Source organism: Hibiscus syriacus, unplaced genomic scaffold (assembly GCF_006381635.1).
Source record: "Hibiscus syriacus cultivar Baekdansim isolate YM2019G1 unplaced genomic scaffold, ASM638163v2 tig00109908_pilon, whole genome shotgun sequence".
In the NCBI taxonomy this organism is placed as follows: domain Eukaryota; kingdom Viridiplantae; phylum Streptophyta; class Magnoliopsida; order Malvales; family Malvaceae; genus Hibiscus; species Hibiscus syriacus.
In genome coordinates this window covers 320,763-343,675 of record NW_024062525.1, presented here as the reverse complement: position 1 = coordinate 343,675, position 22,913 = coordinate 320,763, and the positions used below count along the sequence as shown (strand labels likewise).

Here is a 22,913-nt window from a genome sequence, read left to right as displayed (position 1 = left end):
GGTCGCTTTGCTTTGGTAGAGGTTTTGGGTCATTACCATGTCCGTTGAACATGGTGGCAGGAGAAGAGAGTTTCAACTCTCTGTTTAGGATGAAAATGAAAGTGAAGAGGAGTGAGGCATTTCCTGTGTGTAAGTTAGCTTAGGTTTAGGCATAAATTAGGTTTTATATTAAAGTTTTGGGTAAATTAACTTTTAGTCACCGTACTTATTAGGTAAATTATTCTTAGGTTCTCAAAATTTAGTTACATTCTTTTAAAGAAGTCCTTTATTTATTTTAATTTTCTGATTATTTCAAATGTGCAGGCACTATTTATGTTATTTTACATATTGTTTTAGTTTAATTTAAATAGGATAAATCATACATAAGACCCTGTAACGTATGTTTATTTTGTATTTAGGTCATTAGTTTATTTTAATTTTATAGATGTAATTTTACTTTTATTTGAATTTAGCCATTATTTTAAAGTTAGTATTTTTAGTTTAAATTAGTCTGCTTTTCCGGTAGAAATTTTTTAAATGTTTGGTCAACACCTACTCCAAGACAAAAGAAGGAAAGTGGATCCTATTTCTTTGAAATACTCCAGAAATGATGAACAAAGGGCCCAAGAAAACCATTACTTTATGTATGAAACAACTACAACTATTAAATAATTTACTATCTGATGGTATTTTTTGTTTATTTGTTCTCTTTAATTCACATCAAACGTCCACTCTTTAGTTTTTTTATTTATTAATATGTTGCCAAGATTTTTTTTTGTTAAGCGTTAACTTTTCTATGTTACGCGAATACCAATCGACAGAATAGGGTACCACGGCACTTTTTATTTACGTATTTTGCATCTCATGAATTCATATGTAATAATATTATATATGTATGCCATATAGGTATATTGCATAATAGGTAATAATCATTTGCAAAATGTGTTTATATCCTTTAATTATATTTACCAATTTAATACGTGTAAAGCAATGTAAATTTATTTGATCAAGAGCATGTAGACTTATTTTCATGTACTTTTCAATTCGAAAGAATTTGTACAATATTCTCATGAGCATTACTTAACTCGAATCAAAATAAATTGACTAAGGATAATATTCGATCATTTTAAAATTTATCAAAAGAAATTTTGTAATACGTAAATATTTAATTCATTTTAATATATAGTATTAATACTAGAACCTACATTTTAGATTTGAACCCCTAGGTTCTTTAATTTTCATAATTTGACACTTTAAGTTATAAAAATCCTTAATTTACTTTTAGTTTAATTAGGACAAATAAAATTTTGTTTGATTGCGTTGTTTTTACAAATCTAAGGTACTGTTCACTTATTAAGGAATTAATAGTATATCCTTCGCGATCGTGCTCAGGGGGTGACTACTGGTAACTCCCCAAATAAGTCGACATCCTTTTCAAAACCACATCATGTTTTCTAAAAATGAGGTAATGTTCGGTTATTAGACAAAATAGTTGATCTCCCGCATTTACGCTCGGGGGTGAATGCTATTGGTCTCGATAAACAATACCCTTTTCAACTTTGCATCCTTAATAATTTTTAAATTAAATAAAGATCGAATTCAAAATTTCTGATTTTAAATATAGGGTAATCAATTAGGTACCAATTTTGGGCGCTTGTGGGGGTGCTAATCCTTCCCCACGCGTAACTGACTCCCGAACCTGATTTCTGGATTTTTCGCAGACCCCAAAACTCGGTATTTTATTAAAATAAAATGTTTTATTAAAATCACCCTATTTTTACGGTGTTCCAATAGCACCTTAAATGATTGGTGGCGACTCCTCACATTTTGAAAATCATTTCAAAGAGAAAACCTCCGAGTCGGTATCGGTCTTTCACCCAACGGGCGAAAAACGGTTACGACACCTGCATAAACCAAACATTTGCTCAAACAACACTTTCTACACATCTAAAACCTACAAACAGCAAATTATTGAATTCTAGGTACTTAACCAAACATTTTCAAACCACAAGCCTATAAACATACCAATTGTTTATGGACATTTTTATAACGCGGATGCAGGTAGGCAGCGTCTCGTATATATCGATCTAGCCATATAATGTCGAAACCACAAGCCTACTGCAGCTCTATCTATATCGGTGGGAGGTAGATACTTTATACTTCCTGTGATCAAACGGTCCAACGCCAAGCATACGAGAGGACCACAATCCCCTCTGGGTCCTTTCGTTTGTTGTGGTGCGGTCTCGTCTCTGCTAATTGTAATATTGAACTTCTTTGGCTTCTTGTTTCCAGAACGAGTCCAATAATTTATCGCATCCAAGAATTTAGCCAAATAAGAGCTCCATCCCTTAATAATATCTCTTAAATCAGCCAATGATATGTAATTTATCATGCTGTCATATACTATTGCCTTAAGGGATGGGATCTGAAGCTCGACGAGAAGCCAATGGTTACGTTCCAAAACATGGATAAACATCTGCAATCATAAGTAATAATTCATTCATTTGCGCACTTATTTATGAATACCTTTAAACTCAATCTAAAATAAACACTAACCTTATCGACCTCCCACCGTGCAGGATAAAGTTTAGCTTGTCCATTGCCCAACGCAAATGATTCATCTCGTTGATTCTTCAAGTGAACGGCGTTAAAAGACGTCGACATAATTGTATATCGTGTATTTCTTTTATTTTCCTTAAGTTTCCTAATTATTAGAAGACGTGACACCCACGCATCGATATGCTGTTTTACAAAAAAAGACATATATTAGTAACTTACATAAATTTACAAAAAAATAATCAAATTAAAATATAAGAAAAATATAAGACTTACCCCTCCATCGAAATAGCCATTGTCTTCGACCCCTAATAATACGCCCCACCAAGACCGATCAAGCAACAAATAGATATCATCATTGAGCTTGCATATGTCAGTGAAACACCACTGGCTTCGCTCATGTAGATAAAAATCAACTGCGGTCTTAGCCCAAAGGGTGTTATCCAGAATTGTGTCCGGTAGTTATTTCCTATCCACTTCAGATACCGGTATGGTACTGGCCGGTAACTCATACGAGAGCCAACTTGAATTCATCATGTCCGGGACGTCAGAGGGTTTCTCAAGAATCCTACATATGACGCCATGTGAATCGGGCTCTTGAATGGTGGGAGGGACCTCTTCAACGATGACAGTGACCTCTTGAACGGTGGGAGGGGACTCTCGAGGAATGATAGGGGCCTCTTCAACGATAGGAGTGGACTCTTGAGGGATGACAGGCGAGTCGGGCTTCTTCTAGCGGTGTCTTCGCACTATTGGGGTATACGGAGACTTAATAGCACGTGCACGCCGTCTGATGCGTGAACTCTGTCGTGCAAGAAAAACCCGACGTAAAGCATCCACCTTATCGGTCCGCTAAATAATTAAATACAAATATCAGTAAATAAACAGACATGATATTTAAACAGTGAAAACAAAGACAAATATATTTCAAACTTTCAACCAAAAGACAAAACAAAAAGACAAATACTAACTTCACAGTGTTAATAAACAGTTTAGCAGTAGTGGCAGCAACCGAATAAATTTACTAAGCAATCTAAGTGAAATGGTTAATTTAAGTGAAATTACGAGTAAATTTATCATCAAGTTAAATATGGAAAATCTTAAACTTACCTCGTTGCGTAGAGTATGAACCTCATTCTGCAACGATACTACCATCTCACGTAGAGCGGCAACCTCACCACGTAAAGTAGACACCTCCACACGCCATGCACCATCGTTATCGAGTAGAGTACCGATCTCCTCACGCAAGGCATTGACCTCATCACGTAACTCCCTTGACTCATCCCGTGGAGGTGGAGAACAGGGAGATAGAAGTCGTGGCATCTTTTCCGGTCGCCTATCATGAGGTGATGGTGGAGAAGAGGCTCGATGATGTGACGGGATAGGTGATGGCTCTCGTTGTAGAGGTGTATAGTCGGGTCGATCAGGTGATGGCTCTCGAAGTGGAGGAAGTGGAGGCTGCTCATCATTCGTGCCATCAAGAAAACGCTGACTAGCTTGCCACCAATCAGTGGCAAGCTCAGCCTCCGTGGGTGTCAGTCTAATTAATGGAATGTTGGCCTCCTAAAAATATAAAAACTCAAACAAAGTTAAACGTCTACTATTAATAACTTGTTTATATATGATAGTATTTGTATTAACTTACATTATTTATTGTCGCATATGGTATTAAGTCTTCTCAATCTAACAGACGTTTCCTCTTCCAGGAAATAGCCCTGGGAATATCATTTGAAGTTTTTATTGCATATGTCTTCATGGCGGGAAAGGCCTCGAATATCCAAATCTACAAACAATATAATAACAAACATTAGTAATTGTTAAATAATTAATTATAATTTTGAAAACATTATATAGAAATTCTTACCTTAAAGGCCCAAACAAAGCCTGACAAAGTGTATTTCGACCCATCGCCCCGCAAACTTTTACGGTCATCAAAGGCAGACGACAACTTAGTCCATGTAGCTTTCCATAAATACGAACCCCACGAAAATAGATTCCATGCATTTAGGTCCTCTACCAATAATATTAGCTCCTGAGGAATAGGTTGTCTGGCCTCTCTGCCTAAAAAGTCGGCATACAAAAGTAGTAGAAGGCATACTCGGACAACATTGACGTCATTCATCCGAGTAAAACCATCTTTCTTATTAAACAATTTCTTCATGTCGTCGACGTGTAAGTTCGGCTTCTCTATTGACTCATCAGGAAAAACCCTGGATAACCATGATGGGCGGGTGATATGACGAGTGTACCGGCCTACATCATCGTGTCCGAATCGTAGACCAGTGATTAAGCAGAACTTCTTCCGCCCAAAATAAGTATACGCCGGTGGAAAATGAAACCATATCTCTTCCCCACCACGTTGTATACTGTCGGGTAGATCTCTAGTCATGGTCTGAAGCCACAAATGGGTCAAATTAGCATCTCCACCCGGATGCTGTACTCTCAGCCATGGCCCGAAGCAGGTTTCCTCAAACAATTTTCTTTGTGCAGGTGAAAGCTTCGAAGCAATTGTAGTGACTAGGCTAACTTTATTCCTTAATGTCAATGAAGCCGAATTTTTTTTTTACAAAAACAATAAACATACCAAGTTAGATATACCAAAAACTACACTGTCAAGATATACCAAAAACAATAAACATAAATAGTAGTTTATTCTTGAAACTAAAATTTGCAACACTGTTTTGTCTTTTGGTTGAAATGAAAATCGCAACGAGATAATGAGAATCGCAACGCGGAAATGACTATCGCAACGAGAGAATCGCAACGCGAAATGACTATCGCAACGAGAGAATCGCAACGCGAAATGAAAATCGCAACGAGAGAATCGCAACGCGAAATGAAAATCGCAATGCGATTTTGGTTTCGCGTTGCGATTTTTATTTCGCATTGCGATAGTTATTTCCGCGTTGCGATTTTCATTCTCGAAACTATTCTTCTTCTGCATTACTTCAACCAAAAGACAAAACAAAGACAAATACTAACTTCACAGGCTAAACATTTTAGCAGTATTGGCAGCAATCGAATGAATTTAATAAGAAATCTAAGTGAAATGGTTAATCTATTATTGAAATTACCAGTAAACTTATCATCAATCTCAATATGAAAAACCTAAAATAATGCAAAAATTTCAAAATAAAAATAAAACAAAACTAACCCTCGGAGGTTGATTTTCCATTTCTGAATGATTGTGAGGGATTTTTGACTGTGAATGGTTGTGAGGGATTTCGCCGGCGATGGGGACGGAAATCTTCGGAGATGGGGATGGATTTCGCCGTAGAGAGTGAGAGATGGAGATGTGACTGAGTGTTGTGATTTTGGGTTTGAGGTTATGAGTTACGATTACTGTGGACGGTTCAGTTTCCGATTTATTAAGAAAAAATTCGTGTTTGGAATTTAAAAAAAAATACGCGTTAATACGAATGGCGCTATGTAAATCGCGTTGCAAAAGTCAGTATTTCGTTGCGATTTTGTATTATCGCATTGCGATAGTAAGTATCGCATTGCGATAGTCAGTATCGCATTGCGATTTTCCCAATTCGCGTTGTTATTTACTTATTCGCATTGCGAATTGGGAAAATCGCAACGACACGGTAGACCATCGCAACGCGATTTCCAACTATCGCAACGCGAATTTGCGATAATGGAGATCGCGTTGCGAATTAGCGATCGCATTGCGATTTTGTTGGTCATTTTGGCAAATCCGGAAAAAGTTGGTTAAAATCGTATATTATAAGGCATTTTTGGTCACTGAGGCGATTTTCTCTTATTATTATTATTATTATTATTATTATTATTATTGTAAAATAAATATTAAAAGTTTAATATATCATTAAGTTTTTTTATAAACTATATCTGATACATTGGATTTTAAGAATTATGTCATTTACACTACTTATGTTCAATTTACTCGATTGTTATTAGGGTTGTTATTAAGATAAACAACACTGTTCTTTGTTGAACTATACTATTTTACCCATTGTATTTTTTAATTTTTTTAATTTACTCACTGAGCTTTTGAGTTGTTTATGTTTTGATCACTCGAAATAAAAACAGAAGGTGATCGGATGTCACCATCGACCACCGTCGACCATTGTAGATGTTGGTCGTTCGGTCCCAAATTTCATGGGTAGTTTAAATTTCATGGGTAGTTTAGTCTCAACACTCTGAGTCCGAATTCGCCCTCCATTTTGCCGGAACTTATTTTGAAATCCACGAATCGAGATCAAAAGTGAGGAAGTCGAAATGTTTTAGTTGAGACTCATGGGTTTTGGGATATTTTCTGGTGAAACAACCACCAAATTCGGACTAAGGGGTCGAGACGAATCGACACATGAAATTGATATCGAACGATCATCGTCTACAGCAATCAACGGTGACACCACCCACCTTCTGTTTTTATTTTATATAATAAAAATGTCACGTCGTATAAAAATAATAATAAAATAATTCAAAGTGATAAAAATAAGAGTAATTCAAAAAATCAAAAAATAAATTAAAAAAGTAAAAGTAAAATGAGTAAAATAGGATAAATAGTAAAGTTCAGTGTAGAATGGTGTATTTTACCATATTAAATTTTATTTTTTATTTTAAGTATATCATTGAATCGTTAAATTATTAATATTATAATGAGGTGGTTGCTGATTATTGAGATAATTATAATGACATAATTTTGGTGGAGAAATTTTTTTAAATCGTTAACCCAACAAATGCCAGAAATGATTCTAGTGTGTCCTTCAGAGACTTGTATCTGATGAATAAGAAACTAAAAGAAATGTACAAGTTGCAGAGTTGCATTGCAGCACGTGGGAATTAATGATGGGATTGGGCCATCCCAGAAAGCGTACACATTGGAGAATCAGCAACGTTTTGTCGACACTCAAAAGCAAGAAAGAAAACCAGTGCTCGAAGAATCACTCATGGATCACATTAGTGTGGTTGCCGGTTAAAAACAGGATAAGAATACATACCACTTTTGTTTTTCCTTCAAATTAAAAGCCCCACAAACCAGGATAAGCATTAGCCCCCAGTACCTCTCCGTATAAAAATCAAAGCTTTGAGCTTTGACTAAACTACCTTTTTGTCATTGAGTTATCCCTACATCAATCGCCGTACACGTGTCCTGACAGTCTTCTCACATACCCGAACTTAATGGTATGATCGGATGGTGTTGAATGATGGTACCCTTTGGAATTGTTGTTAAAACCAACCCTCTTCGTCCCATGTTTTCTTATGTCACAACTGGATAACGATCCAGGTAAGTTAAAGTTGTCAGCTTTGTTGAACTTCGAGTTACGTTATAAAGAAAAAAAGGACCGCTGCAATAGTGTGTGTGTGTGTGTGTGAGTGAGTGAAGTTTCTTTTCAAGCTTTTATCATAGATATGGCTATGGCTAGTGTTAAACTAGGGAGACAAAGTAGCATACAAGATAGTCCAAGGAGCCCCAAAGCAAAGCTCGGGATGCAAGTTGAAGATCTATGGTATGTTCAGGAACCAGAGCATAGTCCTAATGACAAACTCAACGCTTGCTTTGAAAGCATCCCTGTTTCTGCTTTCCCTATTGCTCCTCAATGTAATTGTTATTTTTTTTACTTGTTTTGTACGGATCCTTTTGATCATTCACTCTTTGTTTCAGATCATGTTTTGATTGCTTTGATTGATCAAGGATTTTGGGATTTCTTTTCTTTTTCTTGGCGAGTGGATTTGAAGTAAAAAGATGATGAATTTGGTTGATTTATCATTCACTGTTATTATATTCGTGCTTAGGAGTTCTTACACCTGAAAATCTTTAAAAAAATTTGTTGTGTTTATATTACACGGCTGACATAGGGGAAAACATGAGGCAAGACATGCTTACATGGATTGTTAGGTCTAGTTCTTTCTTGGGGTGCCAGTCAGTTGCATCAGTTGTTTCCTTTTTAGTATAATGACTGTCAGTGTGACTGTGATATATGTATGATGATATAATCTTTGTAATGTTTGTGTTTCCAGGGATTGAGATCAAATCGGATGCGAGTCAGTCCGAGGCTGTTCAAATACTAGCACAAAACAAGATCCTTAGCGCACCCGTTGTTGATGTCGATGCACCGGAAGATGCAAGTTGCAACATGGATGGACAGATACATTGGCATTGTAGAGTTTGCAGGAATTGCTGTATAGATTTTGCAACAGGTCGAAAACAGAACCGCATATGATGAACTCTTTTTCTCTATAAGCCTTTCATTTGGGAAACTAACAATGTTTGAGTTTTTCTTCTACAGTCTGAACCATCTTCACCTAGAAGCCAGTCATCTTGAATTTTTTCAGTTTCTTAGTTGTGCTTATGCTTTAACTTGTGAGAGCATACAGGTTCGTGATATCTCGGGTCGTTCCGCTGGGCACCGTTCCTTGCATTGCAGAAATCGAACACCTTTCTGACCATGTTGTTACTGCTTTCTAAGTTGTTATTCACATGCTAGCAGAATGTACTGGACTTCACTGGTTCGAAAGTTGGGGAAGTAAGAAAACGAGAGTGAGTTGAGATTTAAAATCGTCCTCAAGAATTTTCTCTAAAATGATAGTATCCGCGCAGACGTAAGACAAGACGAACGGCGGCGGCGGAGAAAATGGGAAATCCAAAACATAAATACCCATTTTCAATAGTATTTCTAATACTATGTGAGATTGAACATTACCAACAATGATAACTTGCAAGAGAGATGAAACGGTAAAAGAGTTGATCCAGACGCGACTCGGAGAAGATCCAAAGGGTGTACGTCGTGGATGATGATGGGAACTTGGAAGGAGCGATCACACTTGGGGACATCATCTCGAGGCTGGTACACAAGCCACGCGGCTACTTTGGTGATTTCTTCGACGGCGTGTTGCCTTTACCTGAAAACAGCAGGGTGTGAAAGAGTAACAACCAACACTCGTACATAGATTTCATATGAATGATGAAACTCCCATCTTTTATTGTGATTTTTTGTTTTTCCATTATCCTGTGTTTTGGGAGAGTAATTGGATATGCAGCAGATTGTAAGATAGACGAGCCTCTTGTTCTTGACAGGTTCCGAGTTCTGTAAATTTATGGTGTTTTCAATAACTGGATTTGATGTTTTGTGTTGCAACTTGCAATCTAATAAGAGGAGCCATCTTCTTGGAATGAATATACATTCTATCTATATATAATAATTTCTCTAATATTACTCAAACATTTCAAAATTACATATATGTATGATTCGGTTCTAAAATAGATATTTGAACTGTCTTCACTGTCGCATACTAAAGTTAATAAAGGCCATCGATCCTCACTCATTATAAGTTCATATAAAGCAAATTCAGTTCTGGAAGATACATTTCTTTGTCTCCGAGAAAGTTTACCTTAAGAAACATAAGAGATACACATTGGAAGCAAATTATTATCATACACAGATTTATCTCACGAAGACATTATTTTACTCGACAACTTAAAAGGGATAAAATTTGGATAAAAAAATCCATGTTATACAAAATACATATGCGTAGAAAATATCGATACGAAAAATGATCTCATAATAAAAAATATTCATAATTCTTATTATGAAAACATTTTATTTTCAAAGATCAATAATAAATTAACGCCTTTAAAAATAAAGCACAACCTCTTTTTGAATTGAAAAGAGGGTTGAAAAAGAGGATAAAATATCAAAATAATTATTTACAATGATAATGCGTGAGAAATTAAAAACATATTTATAAAATTAATTTCATTTATAAAACGAAGAGATCTCAAATTAAACTACTAATCTGAGTTTGTAATTTAAGGAGGGGAAAAGATATAATTTTTAAAATTTTGTAATTTGACTCTTAAAAATATACGGAATTATCAATATCAAAATTATTGTGTTTAAAATTTAAAATCGTCGATGATTATTTTAAGCTAAGTATAACCGAACACCTTATTTAAAACAAATTTATTTGAGATTATAGTATTTATATATATGGGATAGGATTCTATTACAATAAATATTTTTTATTTATATATGTCCCTTTAAATAATATTATTATTTCTATGATTTTAATTTACATCCTATTCTTGGAGTGCAATGTCCCTTGTCAATACACTCGACACTTATATGTAACTTAATAAATATTTTAAATTTAATTCGAAAAATTTCAATCTAAACTTTATTTTATTTGAATTAATTCAAAAAAATAAAATAAATAAGACTCAAAAACTCAATTAATAAAAAAAAATCAATTTAACCATACAATCGTACTTAATTGGAGGCTGGACATTCCCATGCATGAAATAAAATGAAGAGAACTCCAAAGTAGGTCTGGGAGTAGAGGTGTACAAAAAATTCGAATATTTAATTTTGTGTAAAAAATATTCGAAATCGGATTCGGGAAAAATCGGTTTTTTTTAAACTGGATCGGATATTTTAAAACCGGATAGTATAACCGGTTTGGGAAAAATTGGATGACCGGATTTTTTACCGGATTAAAATCCGGTCTGAGGTTTAAAAATCCGGTATGAGGTTTAAAAAATTGGATGATCGGATTTTTTACCGGATTAAAAACCGGTTTTTAAAAAAAAACCGGTTTTTTTCAAACCGAAACCGGTTACACCGGTTACATCATCCGGCCCTCCAAACCGGTTATGATCCGAACTGATTTTTTTATAAACCGATTTTTTAGCTTAGTGAAAAAACCGGATCAGTTTTTATCCGATCCGGATCAAATTTAAATCCGGCTATGTGCATCTCTATCCGGGAGCCCAAACAATTTGTAAAGGTCAAATTTGGACAGTTTTTACCCTTTAACCTCAAAAGTATAAGCATATATTAGTTTAAGGATTTAGGAAACAACCTCAGCAATTAGGTTCTACCAATAAGCCAACTTGAAACCCAACTGCAACCATTTTTTTAGCAACATTTTTCGTTGCCAACAATTTTCCTCACTGTCACCCAACCACGGCATTCTTCGTGCTGCATAATTGGAGACGCTTATTTGATTAGAAGTATGACTCAATTCGGAAAAAAAATAAAAAAAATTTTCGTGTTGTAATTTTATAAATTTAACTCAAATCGAAAAAATTTCACCCCCGTCGGGGCAACAAAACACGAACAAAGAAATGATCTTCAACCAGCAATGAGAGAGGTGGACAGGAAGCCAATACCACCCAAAATTTCAGTTTATCTTCAATGGACCACCCAAGGGTTCTTTCATAACTGATGTATCAGGTTTCAAATGGACCCTGCAATTTCTATACATGAATAGGCCAATGACTTGCCTAATGAAATCATCAATTTATGCGGCAAAATCTTCAAACCTAAGTTGAGTTCTTGTCGTAAACCATAGACATTGCATGTTCATTTGTTATAATAACAAAATCATGTCTGAAAACACACATGTTGGTTTATTTACGTTCCTTGTTGCTTCGAAACAGGGTGGCCCCGTTTGCTGTCACCTTGGTGTTTTCTGCTTTTTCTCGGATTGTTCTTTCGCTTCAGGCAATTGTCACGCCTTGAAAAGGTGGGGACATGAATCCCACATCGGAAATAAAAAGGGAGGTCCTAGAGTTTATAAACGGTAGCGCTTCACATCCTATACCCTACATGAAGGGAAGTTTCTGCATTCCTATACCTATGCCCTATTCAAAGTGCCCTGCCATTGATGTATTAATTCTATTATAGAAACACCCTAAACACTTGAAAGAGACTCTTAAGCAGTCATGCCATACCTTATACTAACACTTCTATGTAGAAAAACGGATAAAACATCTGCAAGACGGGACCGGAAAGTTCACAATCCACAGACAGCATATTGGTCCTACCCTCATAACACTTGTGCATATAACATGGATAAAATCTGAATTAAGCTTTTACGGCAACACATTATAACAAATAAAGAAATAAAAGTGCAAGAGATGTAGCCATTCCTTTAAGATAGACATAACTGGTTATTCATCATGTTGTACGAAAGTATTGCGTAGAACCTTACCTGAAGGTATTAGCAACACAATATATTTACTGGTTTCAATCCTAAACACATAAACATTGCCATTAGTCCTTATATTAAGATTACAGAAGGAGAATTTTGTTTCAGCAGACGGAAGTTCAGGCGCTGACAAATATTGTGAACAATATTTTCAAAGATACTAACGGGTCTATGGGGCATGACAAAATGGAGAAGTAACAATATTGCAATGCTAATGGTGATTCGAAAAGTAAAATATATGAACCACAATAAAATCCACATATATAGAAACTATAAACTATAAACATGTACAAGATACAGTATATAATGGGGTGACAAGTAGCTTTCACAAAACCTGTGTTTAAAACATCATACAGATAAAAAAGAAAAAAAAATGAGAAAAGTCATCGAATAGATAATATCGGTAACACTCTCGCTTCGATTAGTCCTTGATGAGCGGAAAGGGCATACCTGTAACGAGAGTCCAGTACCCTATGAACTCTTTCTTCTCATATGGTGAAGAACAAGAGGTGTTCCTTCAAACAAATCCAATAGATAGTTTTCCAAGTCATCGGATGTATACTTGATGTATTTTCCAGCATACCTTCCACTCTCTAGCTGACTCCCGAACCTTCCCACGAAGGAGCGATAAGCTGGAAGTACTTTCTCTGATATAGAAATTCGAAGCTCTTCACGAAGTTGAGGATCTGGAACCTTCCAACCCGTCTGAATCCTATATATATCTTCGAAACAGGCATTGAAGCTCTTAAATCTTTCCTTCAAGGCTACCTTGGAGGCACTATTCGAGCTACCACCGATTCCTTCATCTTTCAAACAATATAAAGCTTTGGTCCAACAAGCCCTCAGATAACTTGTAGCATATTGGCGTATCGAGCCTCGCCGCTTACGAACCCAATTGTCTCCCAAAAGCTTTCTTAACTCAGAATCCTTCACCTTTTGCACTATATACAGATTATTATTCATTAAAAAGATACAATGTAATGCACCATCCTCATACAGTTTTGACTTCTCCTCGAGATTGGATTCCAAAGAGGATATCAACAACAGCAACCGTTTCGCAAAAGGAGTAATTGTCTCTAGCTCACCATCCTCACTCTGCAGTCCGTTTGCTTCATCCTCGTCACTCTCCAATAACAAATTCAAAGTCTCACTATAATCCACAAGCAGTTTCACATAATTCATCACATAACGAATAAGTGGATGAATCTCCCCATTTTGCATAGGTTTCTTCGAAGCCTCGTTCTTCACAGCATTCTCAAACTCCAAAAATGTTCCTTTTACCGCATCCCCTAATCCAGCCAACACTCCCTTTGCCTCAGTGCACATATACTCGTCTGTGAACATCATCTCGAACTCAAGCAATGCATCTGCTAACACATCATACATATCCAGGATCCTAAAGAGCTTCTCAGATGATCTTTTCCCAATAGCCACTGCTTCCCCAAAATTCAACAACTGCATTACACACCCTCTTGCAGTCTCATTAAAACAAATCTCTTTAATCGAATTCGACCCGCCGAAAATCTGATCACAAAGCCTCTTTTCCCCCTTCAAAAGAACCCTAACAGTAATCTTAACTGCCTGAACCCATTTCTTCATCTTTTCATCCAAAGCTTTCCATTCGATCTTCTGAACTTCCTCAATACTTAATTTCTCAACTCCGATAATCACTAAACACTCATCCAAAGCATCACGCCTAACGTTGCTACAAGCTTGAACACACTCTTTTTCATACCCGGCATTGATCATCCGCTCAGCAATCTCTTTCAATTCCACAACAGCATCAGGGTTTATCAAATCCACACATAATTCATCACCGAAACTCAGTCCGCGGTCGTGAAAGCACCCTCTTTCGCTATCAACTTCTCCGAAACTCTCAAATTCTTCACCAATTTCACCTTCATTCGCCGCGAACGAAAGCGAAACCCTCCTGATGGAACCGTAAAGCCTCTCTGAATCAAGCGGGACGGTGTTCATAATCAAAATAAGCCGAAACTCGTCTTCCAGCCTCGACATAGCCATCTGAATAGCCGTCTCAGCCCTGTCCATGATTTTATTATCAGACCGAATCGACATATCAACAACCAACTGAAGGATTTCATCGACAGCCGAGAGGTACTCGGCGGCTTCATCGGGAGAGTCTTCCCAAGGGAGAGAGTGACGAGAAGCCTCAGCGTTGGAGGAAGAAGAGGAAGAATCCCACCGGAGAATCACTTTCTCGGCAGCGTCAAAGCGGCCGCCGATGGTATCAGCGTTTTCGTTGATTAAATCCGTGATGTTAGACAAGCGGTTATCGAAACTCGAGAAAATCAACATCATGTCTTCACGAACCTCTTTTGGAGTGTTGAGACTCTTCAAGATATGCTGAGCCGTGGCCATGACCCGGTCCTCGTTGCCCGCTCCAAGGTTCGTCGTGGTCGTCGCCATAGTCGATGCTTTCGACCCTTGACTCAAACCAAATCTCCAGTTCCTTTTTTTAGCCTTTTTTCTAAGAAGTAACGATCTGGGGATTGTGGAGGCGCGATTTAGAGTTGAAATGACGTGAAAGCAACCGTTTTCAGGGTTTGAGGTTGAACGAGGATTTTGGGTTACTGAGACAAGGGGAATTGAAGGTTTGGCCGGAAAATTGGAACTGGGTTTCGCCGGCCGGTTAGGGAAAGGAAATACGATGCTGAAAGAGAAAGCAACGAAACGTCGGATGATGTTTTTATGGGCGCTTTGCCCGAGAATACATTAGAATAAAAATTAGATACTGTGTAAGAAGACAAAGCACAAGGGTTTCCGTAATGAAGGAATTTTTTACGGCAAGACAATTAGGATATTTATTTTAGGATAAACTGTCTGATTAGTCAACCAACTTTTAGCATGTTTCTATTTTGATTCATCAACTATAAAATTATGATTTCACATTGATGATTATATATCATACCTAAAAAAACTAAGACTTTGGTTTGGATTTATCTATTTTAATGTAATTTCAATAAAAATCAAACAAAGAATAATAAAAATGAGTGAAAAGAAGAATGTTTTAGTGTCAGTTGTGCTAAAAACAACAGTTAACGAATGATATTGAAAAGGAATAATGTCCAAAGGAGACAAACGAATCAAATTATTATATTAAATTTATAAATACAAAGGTCTAAAATGCAATGTTTTGATGTTACAAAATGTTAAAGCTAAAGAACTAATGTTCAGATGACTTAACTGAACATAAATCAAAAATTAAGTAACATTTATATAATAATTACAAACAGTTTTAAACATACCTATAAGTCATGAGTAAGTTGGATGGCTCATATTTGTGAATTTAGGAGATTGATAAACTTGTTATGCATGCTCTCAAGCTCAAAGCAACGGACATGGGAAAAGAGAAATTGAATCTTTAAAGAGGGAAGCATATAAAAAATAATATTCATGAAGGATTCAAATTTTTTTATCTCCTGTTCAATTGTCCTAAGCTTGAAAGTTTGCCCAACAAATTCATCAACATTGCTAAGTTCACAAATAAATTTGCGGGAAAAAATAGGTATAATTATCGATCACATCGAGAAAGAAAATAATGTAAAAATCATAAATATTTTCAAGCGTAGGTTAATTTATAAATGCAACACGTGTCAGGTTAATTATTTTTCAATTTAAAAATAAAAAGTAAATTTACATTATTTTCCGAAAGTAAATTTTAATTCTAGAATAGATTTTAAAATGGACAAAACAACATCAAATATCAAAACAAATTAAAGTCAAATAGAGATTTTCAATTTTTAAATTATATCGGACGACTAAAAATCCACCATCCGAGTGTCATCCCTGATCCTAACAAATATTCCCCAAAAGTATCGGTTCCACCACCTGCCTTGAAAACTCAATGAGATTTATATAAAATTAAAACAAAACTATATATTTTGTCATTCAATTTTTATTGTATTTTTGTTTTGGTCACCCTCTTTAAAAACATTAAATTTTTTGACTCAATAACAAAACTTTTTATTTTGGTAGTTTTATTTATGAAGCTGACATAATATTTATGTCTTCTTCTTCTCATAGATGATACCTTTTTTTCATTTTCGTTCGACCATGTTTTGTAACATAATTAATATTAAAATGATTTTTCTCTATTTTTTTTTCTGAATTTGATGTTTCTTGAAATCGATAAAACTCAAATCAAAATTATAATGTTGTCTTGGCTTGATAGGATATTTCCATCGTTTGGTCATATTAAAATCGATATATATATTATTTTCTCCCTCTTCTTGACTTCTCCATCGTTTAAAATAAAAGTTTCATGGTCATAATTTTATTTGAAAAAAATTTAAACGGCGTTGGACACTTAATGGAAGCGACACAATATGAAATTTAAAGTTTCATGGTAAATTTGAAAATTTTAAAGTACGATTATCAAAATAAAAATAAAAATAAAGTTGAGTGACCCAAAAAGTAGTCTACCCTAAGATTGATTGGCGGATGGAATTTCGTCATCCTTTTGGTCTTGGATTAAACTTTTGGCCACTTGGGGCCCTCATTGACTTGTCTTGCTGGCGTAATGCAATTGTCCTAAAATCGTTTCCGTTTTGAACCAAACTAACAACTCTGCCTAATTTCTGAAATTGATGTTTGATCTCTGAAATAAATTCAATCCGAGATGAACAGATCGTTTCATAATATATATTTTTTGTAATATTTAATTTATATTAATTAATCAATAAATTAAATATCGATAGTTAAATAATAAATCTTAAATCTCACTTCATATATCCGATTAATTTATGAGTTCATTTTTTCGATATGGCATAGTAGTCTTTATTTTGTGTCATGATGTTATGAGTTCCATCTATGCCATGATGGTCCCCAAGAAAGGCTAAATAATGAAATTTTGAAGAGCCAGACATCCTTATTTGCAGTGTCAAAATAATCCCTCTGTATTCTCTGTATTTTTCTTCCAGAAGTTATCCAAAGCTTGAAACTAGTAACTTTATTGGATCTCCTGCAACTCCTCCATGAATATTCGGATCCGAATCCGATGATTCAACCTTGGTTGACTATGATTGAATCCTTTGATCCTCTTGTGAAAACCACAAGATCGTCCGCAAAGCACGAGTGGGTAAATATCTAACTTCTTCCAGCATAGACGATGTTGACTCGAGTCCTATCTTCAAGAGCTGCCTCATTCAACATAAAAGATGAAATATCGATGAGAATGACAATAAAGATGCCTCTGAATTCGCTTATCTGTCATCGGAATACACAAACTGAAAAGTGAAATGAAGAATGATGCAACAGCTTGAACTTGTAGGTATTATGAGTTTCTTGCACAAAAAGATTTGATTTTCAATTAATGAACTTGAAAATTACAACTCTTGGATGTGGAATTACAGTATTAGTAATAAAGGAAGGAAAATGGGTGATGGGGAAATAATAAACTAACTGTCATACAACAACAAAATATCAAAGTGAAAAAATTCTAGACCCTTGGATGATAAGTTTTATCATCACCAATAATCACCACAGGAACAGCTCCCATGTTTGAAATGGTGAAATCTACTAGCATCCCTCACAACGATTTCCCGTCGACTAACCAGAGCTATCAACTTAATAGCATTGTGGCAGTCGTTGCATATTCGATGGCTCTGCACGATTTGCATAGGTGATGATCTATTCATGGTATTTAACAGACCAAAAGCTACTGCTAATTTCTCACTGTGGTACAATAATACACGCTGTTCCTGTTCATCGACATCCGGAAGCAATGTCTTCTCCTTCGGAACATAACCAAACTTCGAAATTTGGTGAACCAAGCTATCAACTTTCCGGTAAATCTCATCTGTCTGGTCATGGGATTTGTCTCCGGAGAGAAAAACATGTGATCGTTTATTAACTTCAATCCAACTGCAGACAGGAAGCATCCGTAACCCCTTTCTTCTCAAAGTCTGCAAAACAGCGGCTGCTTCCTTTAACCTGCCCGATTGGTTGTAGATATTCATAAGAACAACATAATTACTAAGCTTTTCAGGTTCCATCCCATACAATTTCTCAGCTGCGAATTTCCCTAGCTCCAAATTCCCATTGACACGACTAGCAGTTAACAGTGCAGCCCACATATTTGCCGTAGGCTTGAAGGGTGCAGCTCTTATCAATGCAAAGGCCTCGTCTAGAAGTCCCTCTTGACCTAATAATTCGATCATGCATGCATAATGCATTGCACGGGGCTTGATCTTGTGATCTCTACTCATGGACTGAAAAATTTCCCAACCGCGTTCAGATAATCTCGAGTAGCTACAAGCAGATAACACAGCAAGAAAAGTAACATGGTTAGGTCTCATTTTTTCTCCAAGCATTTGCTCAAACAATTCCACAGCCTCAGCTCCCCGACCATGATTACCATATCCAGCAATGACAGCATTCCAAGATATTGTATTCTTGCATGGCATCCTGTCAAAAACGTGTTTAGCATCTTCTATTCTCCCCCATTTGCTATAGAAGTCCACAAGGGCAGTGCTAGCCACTATATCTGACCCAAAACCATAACGAATCAGACCTGCGTGAGCTTGCTTAGCATATTCAACCGAAGCTAACCTCGAACAAATTCTGATAATCATCGAAAACGTGAAATGATCCATTTTAACACCATATTCTCGCATCTCATAAAACATACTCAGCGCTTCCTCACTATAACCATGAAGAGCATAACCTGCGATAATCGAATTCCATCCCACCGTAGTCTTCTCTGGCATGTCATCGAAAACCCATTGAGCATCTTCAATGCTGCCACACTTACTATACATATCAATCAGGGCACAGGACACAAAGATATCTTCACCTACACCTATCTTCACCGCACACGAATGTAGCTGCTTTCCTACTGAAATGAGTTCCAACCCTGCGGATGCCCGGATCATTGTTGCGAAAGTTCGAGATCCACAGTCAGAGAACTCCTCCCACATAAGTAGAAACAATCTAAATGCCTCCAAGTAATCCCCAATATCGACCAGCCCAGCAATGATGGTATTCCACGAAACCAAATTCTTCTCCGGCATTTCATCAAACATATTACGTGCGTTGATCATCATCCCACATTTTACATGCATAAGCAACATCCTGTTGCTCATATACTGATCTGGCTCAAACCCATTACTCACCATGTAATTAAACACCCTCTTCACTGCTCGAACGGATCCCAACCCAATACAAGCACTCACTAATGCATCATATGTGCTAGAACCTACATCAAAACCACCTTCAAGTTCCAAAATCTCAAACAATTCAAGTGCTTCCCTATACCTATTACACAAAGCCAATTTCTCTATCTGACTACAAAGCCCAACACTGGGTCTTTTAATCCGAGTCTCTTCCGTTTCTTTAAACTCAGGGTTAGTATTCCTAGAAGGTTTTGGCTTGGGCCGTCGCGGCTGCAGCCCTTGCTCGAGAGAAAAACACTTAATTGTATCAAATGAGTTGCCCCATTTTCTCCTACCGGATCGAAAACAATAGCCGGAAAAGAAAGGGTTTGTTGTGAAAACCTTGTGGATTGATGAAGGGAAGCGACAACTATTATATATTTGATCGAATGAAATGGATTGGTAATGAACAAGTGAGACTTCCATGCTTGAAACTTGAATATAAATAAAGAAGTTATACCTTTTGGAAAGATTAAAACTTCGGAGATGAAGCTTTCTTGTGGCTAAAAGGGAGATAATTGTTCGGTTGAGTTGGTTCCATGTTCTTATAAAGAAAGAAAGAAATCAAAAAACAATCGGGTTTGGAACAACTCTCAGCATCGAGAGATCCGCCATTAGTTTATTGTTAAATTCAGCATTTGCCGACTACTTTCCAACAACCTTTGCCAGATTTGGAAGAGGGAAAAGAAAATAATAATAATAAATACCAAAAACGACATTGCGTTTTAGTCGGATCTGATCGATTCCAGAAAATGTTTTTTTCATCATTAATCCGATCGTGCCTTGACTCTAAAATTTTATAAAATAAATAAAAGAAAATAATCTCAGTGACAAAAAATGTCTTATAATATACGAATTTAACCAATTTTTTTTTGATTTGTCAAAATGACCAACAAATTCGCAACGCGATCTCAAATTCACAACGCAAATTCCAATTTCGCAACCCAATTTCCAATTTCGCAACGAGATAGTCAAATTCGCGTTGCGATTTTCAAAATTCACAACGCGATAGTCAAATTCACAACATAGAAGTCAAATTCGCAACGCGATAGTCAAATTCGTAACGCAATAGTCAAATTCGCAACGCGAAAGTCAAATGTTTTTACGCGAAACACAATATTAATTTCGCAACACAAATGTAAACAATATTATCGCAAATCATCTCTAACCTAAAACCCTAAAGCACAACTCAGTCTCATCTCCATCTCTCACTCTCTACGGCGACATCCGTCCCCATCTCCGACGAAATCCGTCCTCATTTCCGACAAAATCCGTCTATTTCCATCTCTCAGATCAACCCTCACAACCATTCACGGTCAGAAATGGAAAATCAACCACCGAGGGTTTATTTTTTTAATATTTTATTTTTATTTTGAAATTTTTGTATTATTATTAGATTAACCATTTCACTGAGATTGCTAAATTCATTCGGTTGCTGCCAATATTGCTAAACTGTTTAGTCTTTAACCCTGTGAAGTTAGTATTTGTCTTTGTTTTGTCTTTTTGTTGAAGAAACCCTAAATCGCAACACCAAATTTGCAACACGAAAATCATAACGCGAAAATGAAAATCGTAACGCGAAACTAAAATCGCGTTGCGATTTTTCATTTTCGCGTTGCGAATTTAAGTTTCAGAAAATTCTTTTATTCTGCAAATTGAAACTTGAATGAATTGCATTATTTTAACCAAAAAATAAAGACAAATACTAACTTCACAGTGTTGCTAATTTAAGTTTTAAGAATAAACTACTACTTTTTATGTTGTCCTTAAACCTGCACTAAACCTATATGTTGTCATTTTAAATTTTTTATATAAGTGCTTACTTCTGGAATGTTATCTGATGCATTTTGTGAACTATAATGGAATAATGACTTGGGTGAATACCATGCTAGTTTGAAACATATTTGGCTTTGTTTTCACTGTTTAATATCATGTCTGTTTATAGTGTATAATTTGTAGTTTTTGGTATATCTAACTTGGTATGTTTATTGTTTTTGTAGAAAATTTTTTCGACTGCATTGATCTTAAGGAATAAATTGAGCCTAGCCACTAAAATTGCGTCGATGCTTACACCTCAACAAAGAAAATTGTTTGAGGATACTTGCTTCGGGCCATGGTTGAAAGTGCAACATACGGGTGGAGATGGTTATATCGGGTTTTTCCTGAGCTAGCAAAGTCGAAGCCGAGTATACATGTCGACGACTTGAAGAGATTATTTGATAAAGATGGTTTTACTCGGATGGATGACCTTGATGTTGTTAGAGTATGCCATTTACTACTTTTGCATGCCAGCTTTTTAGGCAAAGAGGGCAGACAACCAATCTTCGAGGACCTAATATTATTGGTAGAGGACCTAAATGCATGGAACTTGTTTCCGTGGGGTTCATATATATGGAAAGCTACATGGAAGAAGTTGTCGTCTGCCTTCGATGACCGAAAAAGTTTGCGGGGCGATGGTTCTAAATACACTTTGACAGGCTTTACTTGGGCCTTTAAGGTAATAATTTCTATATAATGTTTCCAAAATTATAATTAATTATTTAACAATTACTAATGTTTGTGTATTATATTGTTTGTAGATTTGGATATTTGAGGCTTTCCCCAGCATGCGGACATATGCGATAAAAAGATCAAATGATATTCCTAGGGCTATTACCTGTAAGAGGATTCACATGTTGGATTGGGAGGACTTACTCCTATATACGACGATTAATGATGTAAGTTAACACACAAATACTACCATATATAAACAAGTTATTACTAGTACACGTTTAACTTTGTTTGAGCTTTTATATTATTAGGAGGCCAAATACCCATTTCAGATGCTGACACCCTCAGATATTGAGCTTGCCACTGATTGGTGGCAAGCTAGTAAGCGGTTTTTTGATGGGACGAATGTTGAGCACCCCCCACTTCGAGAGCCATCACCCCATCGGGCCGATTCTATAGCTCGACACCCGGAGCCATCACCTGGTCGAGCCTCTTTTCCACCTCCACCATCACCTATTCCATCACATCATCGAGCCTCTTCTCCACCATCACCTCATGATAGGCGACCGGCAAAGAGGCTCCATCTATCTCCATCTCTCTATTCTCCACGGGATAAGTTAGGGGAGTTACGTGATGAGGTTGGTGCTTTGCGTCATGAGGTCGATACTTTACGTGAAGACAATAGTGCATGGCATGACGAGGTTCATTCTTTACGTGGTGAGGTGGATTTTTTACGCGATGACAATGGTGCGCTTC

General features: G+C 36.3%; 3 protein-coding genes across 4 annotated transcripts; 1 reads left to right on the top strand and 2 right to left on the bottom strand.

Moving 5' to 3' along the window:
* Positions 1-7,561: 7,561 nt before the first annotated feature.
* On the top strand, positions 7,562-9,436 carry LOC120210114 (SNF1-related protein kinase regulatory subunit gamma-1-like). Of its 2 annotated transcripts, XM_039208921.1 has the most exons (4): positions 7,563-7,817; positions 7,862-8,104; positions 8,524-8,703; positions 8,793-9,436. In XM_039208921.1, exons 2-4 carry the CDS (start codon positions 7,915-7,917, stop codon positions 8,795-8,797), a joined length of 375 nt encoding a protein of 124 aa, XP_039064852.1. In that variant the 5' UTR covers positions 7,563-7,817; positions 7,862-7,914; the 3' UTR covers positions 8,798-9,436. The 2 variants fall into 2 exon arrangements, with proteins under 2 accessions (XP_039064851.1, XP_039064852.1); XM_039208920.1 differs by having other exon boundaries at positions 7,562-7,817; positions 8,524-9,436.
* A 3,299-nt stretch (positions 9,437-12,735) lies between these two features.
* Positions 12,736-15,223, bottom strand: LOC120210112 (exocyst complex component EXO70B1-like). The gene has a single exon (XM_039208919.1). It carries the CDS (start codon positions 14,920-14,922, stop codon positions 12,967-12,969), a length of 1,956 nt encoding a protein of 651 aa, XP_039064850.1. The 5' UTR covers positions 14,923-15,223; the 3' UTR covers positions 12,736-12,966.
* Positions 15,224-17,769: 2,546 nt separating this feature from the next.
* LOC120210111 (pentatricopeptide repeat-containing protein At5g50390, chloroplastic-like) lies at positions 17,770-20,337 on the bottom strand. The gene has a single exon (XM_039208918.1). The coding sequence runs from the start codon at positions 20,091-20,093 to the stop codon at positions 17,982-17,984; it is 2,112 nt and encodes a 703-aa protein (XP_039064849.1). The 5' UTR covers positions 20,094-20,337; the 3' UTR covers positions 17,770-17,981.
* Between the last annotated feature and the right edge of the window lie 2,576 nt (positions 20,338-22,913).